General features: G+C 34.0%; 1 protein-coding gene across 2 annotated transcripts in view; it reads left to right on the top strand.

The window, feature by feature from the left end:
- Dpy19l1 (dpy-19 like C-mannosyltransferase 1) overlaps positions 1–16635 on the top strand; it is a 93205-nt gene that overhangs the window by 11441 nt on the left and 65129 nt on the right. Inside the window, exons 2-6 of one of the 2 annotated variants that reach the window (XM_076836174.2) lie at positions 7580–7604; positions 8233–8320; positions 12433–12570; positions 13541–13661; positions 14618–14711. In XM_076836174.2, the coding sequence (XP_076692289.1) occupies positions 7580–7604; positions 8233–8320; positions 12433–12570; positions 13541–13661; positions 14618–14711 (466 nt within the window). Of the gene's footprint in view, positions 1–7579; positions 7605–8232; positions 8321–12432; positions 12571–13540; positions 13662–14617; positions 14712–16635 lie in introns of those variants that run through there. The other variant, XM_077107903.1, reaches the window with a different exon arrangement.

Raw genomic sequence — 16635 nt, 5'->3', positions numbered from 1 at the left:
TATCAGTGTTGAGACATCACTCTTAGAAGTGGTTATGTATTACCTCAGGTGATCTTGTTAAAATATAGGTTGGAAGTCAGGAGGAGTGAGATGGGACCTGAGTCCTGTGTTCCAACCAGCTCCCAGGTAATGCAGTTGTTTTTAGGCTCCAGGATACCTGGAATAGCAAGGAGCCAATTCTCACATTGAAGTTTGTAAAAAAAAAAAATTACCCAGACTTTGTCCCAGGCTTTCTCTGTGTCAATAATAACAACCTTGATTATACATCTGAATCACTTGTGAGTTTTAAAAATATCCCTGGATTAAATACTTAAGTATCTGTGGTTTTATTTAGTTCCATTCTAATTAGTACTAGGGTTTGGAGTACTGGGGCTCTATATTGTTGCTGAATGATGTTTTCTCTGAACCTTGCTTGTTTTTCCTTTTTTAAACTAGTTCAGTGTTTCTCAGTCCTTTTCACATCATGACACATAGAAATTGAGTATACTTGTATAGCACAGTAAGGTAAATGGATTTTTTTTTTTTTTTTGAAAGACAAGAGGTTACTGGTCTTAGGCTCTTTCTCTCTTACTCTTGGCACTTCAAGGCCTACTGATTGGTAATCTCTGACTAAACTCTTTACCTGATATTCACAGAGCACTGAGAGAGTGACATTTTGTATATATAGTATGTGGACTCTCAATAAACACTAGCACATTGCTATTATTGTATTCCTTATAGTCAGTATTTATGATGGGAACTCTTATCACATTGGATCCAGGTTCACATTGTTTTGTTGTATTTGTCTTATGGTTATATACTACAAATCTTTACCTCACGAGATTTAAGAAGGCAGATTTGAGGAGAAGACTGCATTTCTAGTTGCTCTGTGGTTTGGATTTAAGCAGCAGGAATGTTGCTTCTCAGCAAGGTGGGTGAAAGAGGGATGTCACTGAAATTCAATATTGGATAGTTACAGTGTCTTAGAAACACAGAAATTTGGGTGCATTGACCAAAGAACAAGAAAGAGTACGTTACTTGTGCCCATGGCAGTGGTCCTGGTTTACTGCAGAGGGGAGAGATAAAATAAAGAGAAATACAATGGACAAATTTGGCCTGGACAAACCTGTAACCTGAACATAGCTGGTCTAGAGGCTGCACAGTGAACTGGAGTTTGAAAAGTGCTCTGATTTCACAACTGGCTGTGGAGAACTGAGAAGGGAACCATCTTGAGGAGGCCACACTGTAGCTGGCTGCTGTGGGAACCTGGGACATTGTAGCAGACATTACCACACTGCCCTGGCAAGCACCTATCCTGTGACCTAGCAAATACTTAGCAGAAATTGAGTAAAATGGGCACAGAAAAGATTGTACACAGGGGAATTCAAGTCAGAAATAAGGAGGGGAGTCCAACTTACTTTCCCTCTGAGTTCAATGACCACATGACCTGGTGAAGAGGTTTGGGAGACTGAGTAGGTGGGTGTGAATATACTTAGGGACAAAGCCTGGGGAGGCCATATTTGTGGGCAGCAGAGTGTATGAGACTAGTGGAGGTCTGATTCCCCTGCCCAGGAAGTAGAATTCTTGGGAGGCTTTTGAGATCCAGACTCTCAGCAGAGATCAGCATCTGCCTAGCCCTCCAGGTATATTGATCTAATCTCTCCACTGCAGATACCACCCAACAAAATTCCTAATCATGATTAGACCTAAGCCCCAGCTTCCAGAGCTCCCTTCTTGGAACTCTATAGCAGCTCCACCTTGGACGTATATTGATCTGGTTTGTCTGAAAAAAAACTCCAGTCTGTAGTATTTCCCATTGTACTTTTGCCTTACACAGATGAGAAGAGAAGTGAGAGCTGTTTCAGCCAGCTTCAGTTTTAGGCTACTCCAACTGGCAGCTGGTGAGCAACACAAAAAGAAAGGGTTAACAACCTATAGCTCTAGCTTGAGCATGCATGCTTGTGTGCACTCTCTCTTGCTGTACATAGCCTAAAAAAAAAATGGAAAAGACAGTTGGGCATAGGCAGTGACCATCCAGCCTTATTGACAGTTTTATCTACCTTGGTGGAGACAATTCTCATTTTTCATTAAGAATCCTTTTTTCTTTTTATTTTTAATTTGGTGTTCTTGCTGTGCTGATTGGTTTGTGGATATATATATATACATATATGTACTCATTTCTGTTTTCTTATTTTTAGCATTTTTTACATTAGTTATTTTTCCTTTTCTTTAGAGGGTTAGGGTTTTTTGTTCTGTAGTTTCTTTTATTCTCTAATAGTCAAATTTTCTTGTTCTCTCAATTTACTTTTTTCTTTTTTTTCCTTTTCCTTTATATATAGCTCCATTTTCTCAGTCTCTTCTACATTTGTTCTGTTGGCATTGGATTTTCAAAACTTTCTTTTACCTGAGGGGTTTATATTACATTATGAACTGTATTTTTACCACCATTTAAAACTGTTTCATTTATATAACTCCTGCCCCCCATTCATGCTGTTGCAATTATTAGTACTGTGGAGTGCATAGTTAATACTTGGTGCCACGTCTGCTTCACAGCTATTGATTATGTTTTGCTGTTGGCAATTGTTGATCCGATCATTCTTCTTTTTGTGGTAATTAATGCTGTAGATGTCATAGTAGGCAATGGGTATTTATTTTAATGCTGTATGTTGTTTGCTTTGGTTGTTATTAATGTTTATTTCCCCCTTTTCTGTGAGATGCTGGGAATCTTCAAGGACACTATAAATTGACAGGGCAGAGACTCTGCTGCTGAACTAATCCCACCCAGAAGACAGCACATACACAAATTAACCATACTAGACTAAAGTGATATTTTAATAAAGAGAATAGAAGAGTCAAAAACCTCTAAACTAATAGCCAGACCTCTAAGTAGGAAGAGCTAGGATGTCTCTCAGATCCCACTCAAGGATATTCACTCCTTTAACAAAAACATAATTAACACAAAGGATGTGGATACCATACTATGATGGATGTTAATCTAGATCGCTCTAGAACACTTAGGAGGAGGTTATACTCTAAAAAGGCCCCCACATAAGAGTGGAAGAATATTCCAGGATATGTGTAAATCAAAAACAGAGATTCAAGGACTATGAAAAATCAAGGTAATACAGTGCCTTCTAAAGTTTATAATTTGCCAATAGCCAACTCCATAGATACTGAAGTGGATGAAATATCAGAAGGAATTTTAAAGAATGATTATAAAAATAATGAATTTGAAGAGAACACAGAAAAGCAACTGAATGAAGTGAGAAAGTCAGTACAGGATATGAGAAATTCAATTAGTTAGAGATTCTGAAAAACAAACAAATCTTGGAAGCAAAAGACATAATAAATCAAATAAAATATTCTGTTGAAAATCTCCATAATAGAGTAGACCATGCCAAAGACAAAATCTCAGAACTGGAAGACAAAGTGGCTGACTTTGAAAATTCACATGATAAAAAAAGAATGACCAGAATATACAGGAACTTTGGGACAACTTAAGAGACCAAATTTAACAATGATTGGAATTGAAGAGGGTTGTGAGATTCAAGCTAATGGCATGGATAACCTCTTCAGGGAAATAATAACAGAAAAAAGTTCAAACCTTGAGAATGAGCTGGACATCCAGATACAGGAGACATTTAGAACCCCAAATAGACAAGAGCAAAACAACTTTTTTCATGACACATTATAGTTACAGAAAGATAACAGAATTTTAAATGCCTGAAGAGAAAAAGGTCAGGTTGCTTTTTGAGGCAATCCAATCAGAATTACTTCCAATTTCTTAGCAAAAACTCTAAAAGCCAGGAGGGCTGGGAATGATGTGTTTCAAATCCTGAAATAAAATAACGGGGGGAAAGAGAGAAATATATATATATATATATATATAGAAAATAACTGGGAACCAAGATTGCTATATTCAGGACAGCTGTCCTTTAGAATCATAGAAGAAATAAAAGCTTTTCAAGAAAAGCAGAAACTTAAAGAATTCGTGGCTACTAAACCAGCACTTCAGAAAACACTTAAATTGTTCACACAGAAACAAACAAACAAACAAAAAACCCAAATCCCAGAGCCTACTAGTGATCAAATCTCATTTGAAGAATTGCTAAGCAAATGAGAAACGGGACCAAATTAAATATTAGGAATGTGTCAAACTGGCAGGAATTAATAATCAACTCTGTATAATAACATAGAATGTGAATGGTTTCAACTACCCAATTAAATATATAAGCAGGTAGAATGGATTAAAAAACAAGGTTCAACTATATGTTGTTTGAGACTCACCTTATAGGAAAAGATGGCTACAGGCTGCAAGTGAGAGAATGGAAATTGATATACTATGCAAATTGAGCCTGAAAACAAGTAGTAATAACTACTCATATCCAACAAAGCAGACTTTAAATCAAAATGAATGAGAAGAGACAAAGAAGGTAATTTTATATTGATAATACCAGGAACAATCAACAAGAAGATATGACAAGCATAAATGTTTATGTTCCAAATGTTGGTGCACTTAATTACATAAAACTGACCCTACAGAAACACTCAAGCAGACCCCAGTATAATAATACTGGTGACTGTGACACACCTCTCTCACCAATAGATAGGTCATCCAGACGTAAACCTGGAAGACTGTATGGAAGTTAAAACATTTTAAATCAAATGGCCTTAACCGACATCTGTAGAATATTTCATCCAACAAGGCGAATACACTTTCTTCTCAGCTGCCCTTGGAACCTTCTCCAAAAAGATAATATTCCAGGCAACAAAGTAACTCTTAGCAAGTATTTGAAAAATGATACAATTTCTTGCATCTTATCTGATTGTAATGAAGTGAAATTAAAAATCAACACCAAAAATCCCTTCAGAAATTATATAAACAAATGGGAGATGAGTGGCGCACTTTTGAATGAAGAATGGGTGGTAGACGAAATCAGGAGAAATTAAAAAACTCTTGACAATCAAATGAGAATAGTGATACAATATACCAGAACCATTGGGACATTATGATGGTGGTTCTAAGAGGAAATTTTGTAGCTATAACTGCCTACATAAGAAAATCAGAAAAATCCCAAATAAACAATCTAACAATTGCATCCTGAGGTCTAGGAAAACAAGAGCATTCCAGATATAACCAATAGAAGGAAGGAAATAATCAAGATCAGAACTAAAATCAATGAAATTTATGGAAAAAAAAAAAAAAAGAAAACTAACCAAAAGAGAGAAGACACAGATTAAGAAAATTAGAGACAAAAAGGAAAGATCACCATAGACAGAAATCCAGAGGATCATTAGAGACTATTTTGAAAACTTTTACTCTAAGGAATTGGAAAACTTAGAAGAAATGAATCTATTTCTAGACACATATGACCTGCCAAAATTGAGTTAAGGGGGTGTAGAAAGCCTAAACTAACCAATAACTAGCAACAAGATACAAGCACTAAGAAAGAGCCTTTCAACAAGGAAAAACCCAGGAGCAGATGGATTCCCAGCTAAATTCTATCAGACCTTTAAAGAAGAACTAATGCCAGTGCTCTTCAAATTATTCTACAAAATTGAAAGGGATATAGAAGGATGATGACCTTTATAAGTTCTAGTTCTCATTCCAGAATTGTGAAGGTCAAAGGTTAACTTAAGGGCACGATGTGAAATGCATTGCTATTAAAGTCTGTTGAAGTCAAGAATACCTTCTTTTACCACAATTGTTTAGTAGTATTCTAGAAGTTTATTATCATTGTTATCAAATGGGAAGAAGATGCTAATAGTAAAATTATGGTTTAGGAGAAAAATTATTATTTGCAAGTAATATTGTTTAAATTGGAGAATTGAAAACAATAAGAACCCTGTGAATTACTAGTTTACAAATAAGCTAAGCTCTGCATTACAAAATAAATACTCTTCAAAAATAAATATATTAAAGGTAATATCCAATAGTATATGAAAAAAGACTTCATGGATATTAGCAGCAAAAAATGTTGAAATGGAGCACTTAGGAAATATGAATAGATTATCTCTAATCCCAAATCCAGAATGTTCCAATATCAGAATCATTTTGGGTGCTGACATGATGCCACAAGTGAAACACTGAACACCTGACCTCATGAGACTGGTCAGTCAAAATGCAGTTGTACTTAAGTTACCTTCAGGTTACATGTATAAGATACATAGGAAATCTAAGTAAATTTCATGTTTAGACTTTAGCTTCATCCCCAAGTTTTCAATATTTTATGTGTATGAAACTATTCTAAAATCTGAAAACATCCAAACTTTGAAACATTTCTGGTTCCAAGAATTGCATATAAGAGGTATTCCCTTTGGATTAACTATTTTTAATTTCCTCAAGGGAAATTAAAAAGCAATTGAATAATTGAAGTAATACACTGTTTATGGATAAGAAGACTATATAAAATGTAAATTTTTCTTCATTTAATTTATAAATGAAATTCTAATCGTAAACTCAAAGGAATTACCAAAGTCTATTTTACAAGTCCTCTATAGGAAAAAGGTATCATTTACATTCAGGAAAGAAGAATGACTCATTCAGAAAATAATAGTTGAATCATTGAGAAAATAAAGCTCAAGTTTTATTATGGTGAGAAGTCTTTAAAGGATGCAAATGGTAGATTTGGCAACAAATCTATTTTTTAAAAGAAAAAAAATTAAAATTTCAGTGAATAAAAAACCCAGTAACTTAAAAAGTTAAGTGACAAACCAAGATAAATGTTCATAATTTTCTATGATTAAAAAGAATAACTGTCTTTTGTAACCATTAATATCTTAAAGGCAAAATGCGTTTTTCAATAAAAAAATACTGCTTTAAAAATAAAGCAGTATGATATGAGCCATTTAATTTTCACTTCAAAGAACATTTTCATAGTTTGAGTCCTGAGCAGTTGTTAATTAGGAACCTGTAATCAGGTGTTCTTGTTATATAAGAAAGTTGATTGGTGTTGTCTGGATTCATCTTAATGTGTTCTTTGTACTTGGACAGAAAGCAAACTACTGATTCTCATGTGAGATTGATGATGTTGTTAGTTTTTTCTCTCATATATTTTCATTCTTCCTTTTTTTTTAATCCACCTCCTTCTCCCTCCTTTACTTCTTTTACTTTGTATTTGTTGAAAAACAGGAGTAAGACTTATTGTCAAAACTCTGACATTGTAATAGTATATAAAAAGTGGTACTTCCTCCTTTACTACTTCTTCCAGTCTTGTTCCCTCAAGCCACCATATTTCTTTATTTTATGCTACCCTTACCTATTGCTTCTATTCTTCTTTCAGGTCTATTCATGATAGTTTCTATCTTATGGTTCCTAGGTAGTGTTTGGCAAATGATAGGCTCTCATGTATTTTGCTGAAATATATGAGTGAATGAAAATTGTGCATATATGCTTCATTCCCCTCTGATCCCTTCTGCTGGTATTTTAAACTTAGCCCCAGTGCTTTCAAAGATCTAATATTCTTTTCCCAATCTCTAAGGTTAGTCCCAATAGTTCCACATCTCAAAATTTGGCAAGCTTGTCTTTGAAGGTTATCTCTATAAAATGAAAATATTTCCTTACGTTAAAATAATAATTTCAATTTCTGTTTTATTTCAGCTGCCTTTGCAGCCGTGTTGCACTGGTAAGATTGCTTTATCCCCAATGGTATATTTTATGCAAATGTTTTTAACTTACCAAAGCTATTTACCAAATGTTTAAAGGAAAAAATTTCATTATAAGAAGAGTGAATATTTATTACTAATAACAGTAGTCTGAAAAAAGTAGTTTAAATGATAAGTCAGGGTCAGAATGATATAATTTTTTAATAAAAAGGAGATTCATTATTAAAGAAGCTATATTAGAGACTCTACTTTGCTTAACATTATTATAGTATTCATATTGAGAGGAAGATTAATTTTTTTAATCTTCTGGATAGAGAGACATGAATTTTATTAATCATACATTTCTGAAGTAGTAACACAATGACATTTACAGTTTACTCTTTGTTTTTATTGTGCTTGACTTAAAATACCATTGTTCTAGTTCATTTTAATTTTAAAATCTAGTTTGAGTGTGCTTTTTTTGTGGAGACAAATTGTAATAGAAATGTAATGTATACTGAGTGAAAAAATATAGACACCATTGTATTTCAGATTTATTACAAAAATATCTATAAGTTTATAGACACTCTTATTTTTGCTTTTAGAGTTACTTTTACAAATAATACTGAGGGTGAGCTTCAACACTTATTTTGTTTTGTTTTTTTCCAGGAGCCATATAACACACCTCTTTGAAAATGATCGTCATTTTTCTCACCTCTCAACATTGGAAAGGGAGATGGCTTTTCGCACTGAAATGGTTAGTTTTCAGGTGGTAGTTTATTGTAGTACTTTAGGAATCTAAAAAATTTTAAGCTTTTTATCATGGAAAATTTCAAAAAAATATTTTAAAGTAGAAAGACTAGAGAACTCCCTCCTGCCCAATGTTCAACAACTGAAAACAGCCATTTTTCCTTCATCTGTACCCTCAGGGATTGGGGGTGTGGCTCAGGGCTGTACTTTATCACAGTTAAAAGTGAATGAAAAATTAATATCATCAATATAAATCATTGTTAAAATGACCTGACTGGCACATTTTAACACTTGGTATGCTTGAATCAGTATCCAAACAATGTCTCTATATTGCATTTAGTTGATGTATCTCCTGAGACTTAAAATCTGTAAATTTCCCTTCTCACTTTTTGTTGTTTTGTTTTTGACTATTTATTTGTTGAATTCAGATTACTTTTTTATAGAATTATTCACAATAATTCATGTGTTTATTGTGTTTCTCTGTCCTGACTTTCCTGAAAATTGATAGATTGACGTCTTTTTTTAATTATTTTTTTTATTTATATGTGACAACAGAATGCATTGCAATTCTTATTATATTATACACATATAGAGCACAATATTTTACATCTCTGGTTGTATACAAAGTATATTCACACTAGTTTGTGTCTTTATACATGTACTTTGGATAATAATGTCCATCACATTCCACCATCATTTCTAACCCCAAGCCCCCTCCCCCGCCTTCTGCCCTGTCTAGAGTTCATCTATTCCTACCATGTTCTCCCTACCTCACTCTGAATCAGCCTCCTTATATCAAAGAAAACATTGGGCATTTGTTTTTTTGGGATTGGCTAACTTCAGTTCTCTAACTCCATCCATTCACCTGCAAGTGCCATGATTTTATTCTCTTTTATTGTTTTGTAATATTTCATTGTGTATATATGCCACATTTTTTTTTTATCCATTCATCTATTGAAGGGCATCTAGGTTGGTTCCACTGTTTAGCTATTGTGAATTGTGCTGCTATAAACATCGATGTGGCTGTGTCCCTGTAGTATGTTATTTTTAAGTCCTTTGAGTATAGACCAAGGAGAGGGATAGCTGGGTCAAATAGTTGTTCCATTCCGAATTTTCCAAGAAATCTCCGTGCTGCTTTCCATATTGGCTGCACCAATTTGCAGTCCCACCAGCAGTGTATGAGTGTACCTTTTCCCCCACATCCTCTCCAACACTTATTGTTGTTTGTTTTCATAATAGCTGCCATTCTGACTAGAGTGAGATGATATCTTAGAGTAGTTTTGATTTGCATTTCTCTGATTGCTAGAGATCATGAGCATTTTTTCATACATTTGTTGATTGGTTTTATTTAAATTAAAATCTTCATGGCAAAGATTTGACTTCTTTTTCTGGAACAAATGCTTCCTAGGTGGTCTTGTATAATATATATATATTTTTCTTTTTGGTACCATGCCTGGTTGTCTCATTATTTGCAGTTTTTTTTTTTAAAGAGAGAGAGAGAGAGAAGAGAGAAGAGAGAGAGAGAATTTTTAATATTTATTTTTTAGTTTTCGGTGGGCACAACATCTTTATTTTATTTTTATGTGGTGCTGAGGATCCAACCCAGCGCCTTGCGTATGACAGGCGAGTGCACTACTGCTTGAGCCACATCCCCAGCCCAATTTGCAGTTTTAAGTTTAATTAGTGGTTTCAGGAATTGTCTTGCTGGTCCCTCCTTAAAACCCAGCCTATCAGGTCTGTTTTCTCATTAGTAATGCCAAACAGAGATTATTCTATTACTTTTTTCTTGAACTTATGCCCTGTAATTTTATAAAGAAGAACTTTCTCAGAATACCTATTTGGATTCTCTGGGAGGTATTTTTTTTAGTGGAAAGATAGGAAAATGTGCAATTATTTTCTTTCATTTGCCAGTCTTTAGAAAGATGAGTTGGTTCTCTAGTATCATTTAGTCATGAATAGTGGAGTTCCTTCTTACAGTATCCTTATGATCTAATGGATTTTAACATGTTTTGTAGATTTTGCTATCTGTAGCTGGTGAAAAATTTGCATTTGGCTCTGCATGCCCTTGATGTGACCTTACTAGTATCTCATATCTTCCTTACTTTTTCAAGTACTGAAAAATGTTTTCTTCCCAGAACTGGCATCAGCCAATTTTCTAAAGAGCCCTAATTCCTTTTAGTGGCAAATGGTATTTAGAGACCACATCTTGGCACTGCAAATACTAATTGCTATTAGATTGACCATTGTGTCTAGGTCTTTTTAGCAAACAGGATTAAGAAACAAATTTTTAAAAAATGAAAATAAATTGTGAGTTTATGTTATATTTAAAATAAGATTTTAGATGATTTTTAATTACTTGATAGTAAATTTCTACATTTTTGCTTAGTCTGAGAATCTTAATTTCAAATTACACATTTATTAGGAATAATAATACTGAAGATATTTTTGAAAAATTGATTACTGAAAATAGTTTTCAGTTTTCAAGAATTTCTTGTAATGTGTTTTGACTTTAGGCAATATTCCACTAAGGATGTACAGTAAAATTACTGTATCTTAAAGCTACTTGAAGTCCTTGTCCTAGTTGATAGTTAATTCCTTTTATTTTTATTTTGGTTCTTAGGACTGTAAAATTTTTTGTTTTAAGATTAAATAAACTAAAATCAAACCTACAAAACAAAGTAAGTGTGGTACTTTTCTAGGGCTGCCATACAAATTACACCAAATTAGATGGCTTAAAATAGCATAATTGTATTTTTTTATAGTTCTGTACAAGTGGGAGGTTAAGGTGTCAGCAGGCCACCTTTTCTCTGAAGGCAGTAGGGGGAATCTCCCTTTGTGTCCTGGCATCTAGTGGTTTGTTGGGAGTCTTGGTGTTCTGTGGCTTGTTGATGTGTCACTCCAGTCTTTGCCTCCATCTTCAAGTGGCCCTTTTTCCTCTCTCTCTGTATGCAAATTTCCCTCTTAAAAAGATACTGGTTATATAGGATTTATAGTTTATCTTAATCTAGTATGATCTCATTTTAACTTGATTACATCTGTTTTCTGCAAGCTTCTATTGCTGTTTACAAGTAAGCTTATATTCCTAGGTTCTGGTGCACATGAAGTTTTGAGAGTCACTATTTAACTCAGTACAGTAGGAAATTTAGTTTTAAAAACAAAGAGCTAAAGCATTATAATATCAAGAACATTTTTCTTTTTCAATAAATATCCACGTTGTTAAACCACTTTAGTGTTTATGAGCCCAAACCCAGTTTTGAGTTTGATAGCTGCTAATAGGTAAAACTGTTTAGGATATGGTATTTGTATTTGTATTCTGTGTTTATCTGCCTTTATATTGCCACTTCAATCTCTCCATTGGTGAATGGTGCTTTCACATTTTTTGTCCCATGTTTTATTCTGTCTGTGCTACGTTTCCAAAGTAGCAAGTCAAACTAAACTGTTATTTGTGTCAAAACAGGACCCCTCCCCATCCCCAGACCCACAGGGTTCTTACCTTATGCTGAATTGATAGGAGGGAAAATGATCTAAAAGAATTATTTGGCATGTGAATGAAATTAATACATAATATCATTATGCAGCTTTCTCAGTGTATTTGCATTTTTGCATGTAAATCTGGACTAAAGATGACTGATGTTGTTTTGGGGATTCAGATAAATAGGCCGAAGCATTTTTTCTTGGTTCATGGTAAATGTTAGCTTCAAAATAAGCCACTTGCTCTGTTCATAAGCTAGGTTTTTCTAATACATATTAATATGGATTATAGACTTTTCTTAGATGAAGTATGCTGAGTTTTATTTATATATATCTTTTAAGTGTCGAAACTTTTATTTATATATATCTTTTAAGAGTTTTATTTATATATATATATATATATATATTAAATTTTGAAACTATTTTGTGTTTAATTATTTTAATGAAGACAAGGTTATTCTAAAATATGTAGTTTTTTTTGAAACTAAGAATTTATCAGTGAGCAGAAACCTGTAATATTAATGTGGCCATCACTTTCTGTAGTGCTTTCTTTTTCAGAGACAGTGTATTTAAAACATTTTTTAGGCTAAGAGGAGACATAATAACTATGTACTTTTTTATAACTGGAACTTACTACCCTTATTTCAGGGGCTATATTATTCTTATTTCAAGACTATTGTGGAAGCCCCCTCATTTTTGAATGGAGTATGGATGATTATGAATGATAAACTGACTGAATACCCTCTTGTTATTAATACATTAAAAAGGTTCAATCTTTACCCTGAGGTAAGTTACTTTTTTCCAATCGTGATTTTTTTTGCTTTTTTTTTGTATTAAATGCTGTTTCTATATCTAAGATCTAATTTAATATACTAAATTTTATTCATTTTTTTAAAAGAAAGAAAATGTGTATCTCGGGAAGGAATATGGGAAACAGATCATTATTGATCTGGGAGAACCTTAACAGGTTCTATGAGAACTATTGTTTTGATTGCATTGATTAGAAAAATATGAAAACTATCTAGATTCTATGTGTTTGTAAGCATTACAGCAAAGTAGTACCAAACTTGCATGTCTTTGCCAAATAATGCTTCTCAGGGGTTCCTCATTTAATTGAGCATACTTTTTTAGGGCGGGGTGGGCAGGAGTCTATATACCCAGAAAGTAAGGGAGGAAGGCAGTGATATCAGGAATGATTTTTGGCCTCTCATTGCCCTCCCTGCTTTTATTTAACACATCCCTAAACATTCTCCCGGGCTTAGCTGATGTTTACTTCCTCATTGATTTAACAGGAGGATCTTGTGAAGCACATTTCCTTATATCTGCCTTCATTATGTGCTGGAAGGCGCCCCGATGGCAAGGCTGTGTCTGTCTGGGTCTCCGCTCAGCAGCAGCCTCCAAATCAATTAGTTAATAGATTAATGAGGACATGAATGTTACAGACAAATAAATAACTATCAAGTTCTAGTATTTTCTCATGAAAGTATTGCTTTTGAGTATGTTCTGACTTTTCAGAAATGGGATTGCATGGTACATAATTTTTTATGTGTTTTTGTGATACTATGTTAGGCAAATGCTCTGGAGGTACAGCTCAGAGGTCACTGAGGTCAGCTATACCCACAGCCATTTTTGAACTAGGGTCTCAGTTCTCCAGGATGGCCTTAAACTGGTGACTTCTTACTTCAGCCTCTGAAGTAGCTGGGATTACTGTTCTAGAATAATATTTTTTATAATGTGTTTATTTTCTTAAAAATAGGTAATCTTGGCCAGCTGGTACCGAATTTATACCAAAATAATGGACATGATTGGTATTCAAACCAAGATATGTTGGACAGTTACCAGAGGAGAAGGACTCAGTCCTATTGAAAGTTGTGAAGGTAAGTTTTTTCTATGATATTGCTCAGTTATCATTGCAACATAATAAGCTTGTCCCACACTTATTGATATAAATAACAACCATTTTATTATGCTTATAGATTCTGCAAGTCAGAAATTTGGGCAGGCTAGACAGGGTTGATTTGTCTCCTGGTGTCAAGGGCTCTACTAGTAAGACTCAAGTGTCTGGGAAAGTGGACTTGAATGCAACCTACTTCACTCACGTTCTGGCTCCTGGGCTGAGGTGACTATGAGGTTGAGCTCAGCTAGGACACCTGCTTGCAGCCTTTCCTGTGCTTTGGGCTTTTTTTTTTTTAATAGCAAAATATTTCATAGTAGACATGCTTTTCCTATTGTAACTCTAGGCTCCAGGATGGCACTGTGTGGCCTCTTATGCCCTAGCCTTACAAGGCGCTTGGTGTTACTTATGCCTTACTCTGTTGCATCCTGACACAAACTGAAAAACAGGGTTTAAGCTGGGAGCAGTGGTGCATTTCTATAATCCTCACTACTTGGAAGGCCAAGGCAGGACAGTTTCGAGTTTTGAGACCACCCTATGCAATTCAGCAAGACTGTGCCTAAAATAGAAATTTGCAAAGGACTGGGGCTATAGCTCAGAGGTAAAGCACTTATCTAGCATGTGTAAGGCCCTAGATTTATTCCCTAATAACACACACACACATACATACACAGAGAAACAAAGAAGCAAACAAACACACAAAAAAACAGGGCATAGACCCTGCACTTGGATAGGAGGCTTATCAGAAGATTTCCACCCTGATTTTAAATCCCCACTACACTGTTCTCATTTTTATTCTTTATTAACATCATGTTTTCATGTGGGAACCAAGGAGACCATTTATTTGGCAACTATTTTCAAAATAAGTGCAGTTTAATTTACATTGCTAGACATATAAAGTAATTTTGGTTAGAACATATGTTTTGTTTATTTTTAAAGGATTGGGAGATCCTGCTTGCTTTTATGTTGCTGTAATTTTTATTTTAAATGGACTAATGATGGCATTATTCTTCATATACGGCACATATTTAAGGTAAGAATATTTTAGTATGTTCATAAGACATTAATAAAAATAGTTGATTAGTTAATAGTTAAATCATTGATAACTTATTCAATTTTATAACAGCATTCTTAAAATATGTAGTTGTAGTTATAAAATCATTTCATATTTGCATAATTTCACTATTGGCTCACCACACTTAAAATAGTTTTAGAGGCTTAAACAGAACATATAGAGATACTTGATAAATTTAACTATTTATAGGCATTTGAGCTTAAACAGTATGTATTGTTCATGAAAAATGTAAGTGAAAAGACTACTTACTATCAAATATAAATGGTCCTTACTTTGTTAGTGTTAAAACAGAAGTATAGTCTATATAGATATTTATATTTAATATTTCTGTTCTGATTTACTTCATAGTTGAGCAGCATTTCTAAAACTAAAAGTGATAAGTTTTTAAAGGTTTTATGTTTTTTTTTGACAATTTGTCACATTGTATATATGTTTGAACTATTTGACCTTGAGAGTATCTTTAGATTTTTTTTTCTTACTGCTTGCTGATTCTTTATAGTACAGAAATGCAAACATATGTATATATATGATTTTCAACTTAGGATAATGAACTTGAATCTACTATTATCCCATTATCCTCTTTGTTTTGGATGCATGGCACTTTCAGTTTAGTACTTCAAAGGTTTATTGTTTCTAGTTCAGCATTTGAGCACACAGCAGTTTCTTTATAAATATTTATCAAGTGAGGAAGTTACTAGATCAATTTAAAACATTTGAATATAGATTTAAGATACTTTGATGCTAATATTTCTGATTTAGGTCTTTTTAATTATTTAATTGGGGAAAGTGATATGAAAATATATGATTAAAAGATGACATGAAAAAAAATTTTTAAAGGAGATACACAAAATATCATAATCCAAAGAAGGGTGGTAGTCAGGAAAGGATGCTTACTTGAGGGACAATAGACCAGTCTGCTTGAATCATAATGAACCAAAGTGGGGGGTACTTGATGGGATACGTTCATTTTGCTGTCATATCTGTTGTATAGATACATTTATCACATTTGGGAGATTAAATTTCAGTTAACAGAAGTCAGAATATAAAACATGGTATTATTCCTAAATTTCTACTTTCTTAATTGAAAGAAGAATTTAAAAAATTTATTAAACATTCATGTTTTCCTAGGGTGCTTGTTGTAACTGTCATTTCAAAGGCTGAAGGTGAAGTATCTGCTGAAGAGAATATAAGGTTCTGGTTGGGTTGAGGGATTCTTGGTGACTTGGGTCTTTGAACCTCAACTCTTGTTGGTAGTCAGTTCTTTCCTTGTATGGGAGATCCATATTCACTTGTTAATCACCATGTAAAGTACATATCAAGTAGTTTCTTTATAAAGACTGTGTTTGTACTCTGCACGGGAATGGGGCAGGATAGGAAATGAGGGTAGCTGCAGGTTGTGTGTATGAGTGGAAGATAGATTGTAAGAAAGGATGAAGTTTTAGAATTTCAGAGGCAAAGAGAAATTTGTTGTATGTGGAGGGCTTACTTTAGCTGGACCTTGGAAATCAGATGGACTTGGATTGGTGGAAATAAATTCTAAGGAGGAGGGCATCCCAGGGATAGGCAAACATGGGAAATCTGGGATGTGGAAAGCAGACCAGTTTTACTGGAATGTATGTTTTTGAGAGGGTGCTGAAGCAGAAGCATTTGTGTCAGGATGGTTTGAAACCTATTCAAAACTAGTGAAGGAAATCAGAAATTTGGTAGAGAAACAGGATTCAGGCTGAGCTATGATCTCACAGTATCCTTACTTTCTCCTGTTCCCAAAGTCACATAGTGAGTGCTCCAGCACAGAGCTTGTCAAACTGTTACAGGGTTTTAAAAACCAATTTAGTTGATTGGACCCTGTATTTTTTTTAGCATGAAAAATGAAAGAAGACAA

Source organism: Callospermophilus lateralis, chromosome 1 (genome assembly GCF_048772815.1).
Source record: "Callospermophilus lateralis isolate mCalLat2 chromosome 1, mCalLat2.hap1, whole genome shotgun sequence".
Classification (NCBI taxonomy): domain Eukaryota; kingdom Metazoa; phylum Chordata; class Mammalia; order Rodentia; family Sciuridae; genus Callospermophilus; species Callospermophilus lateralis.
This window is presented reverse-complemented; position numbering and strand designations above follow the sequence as displayed.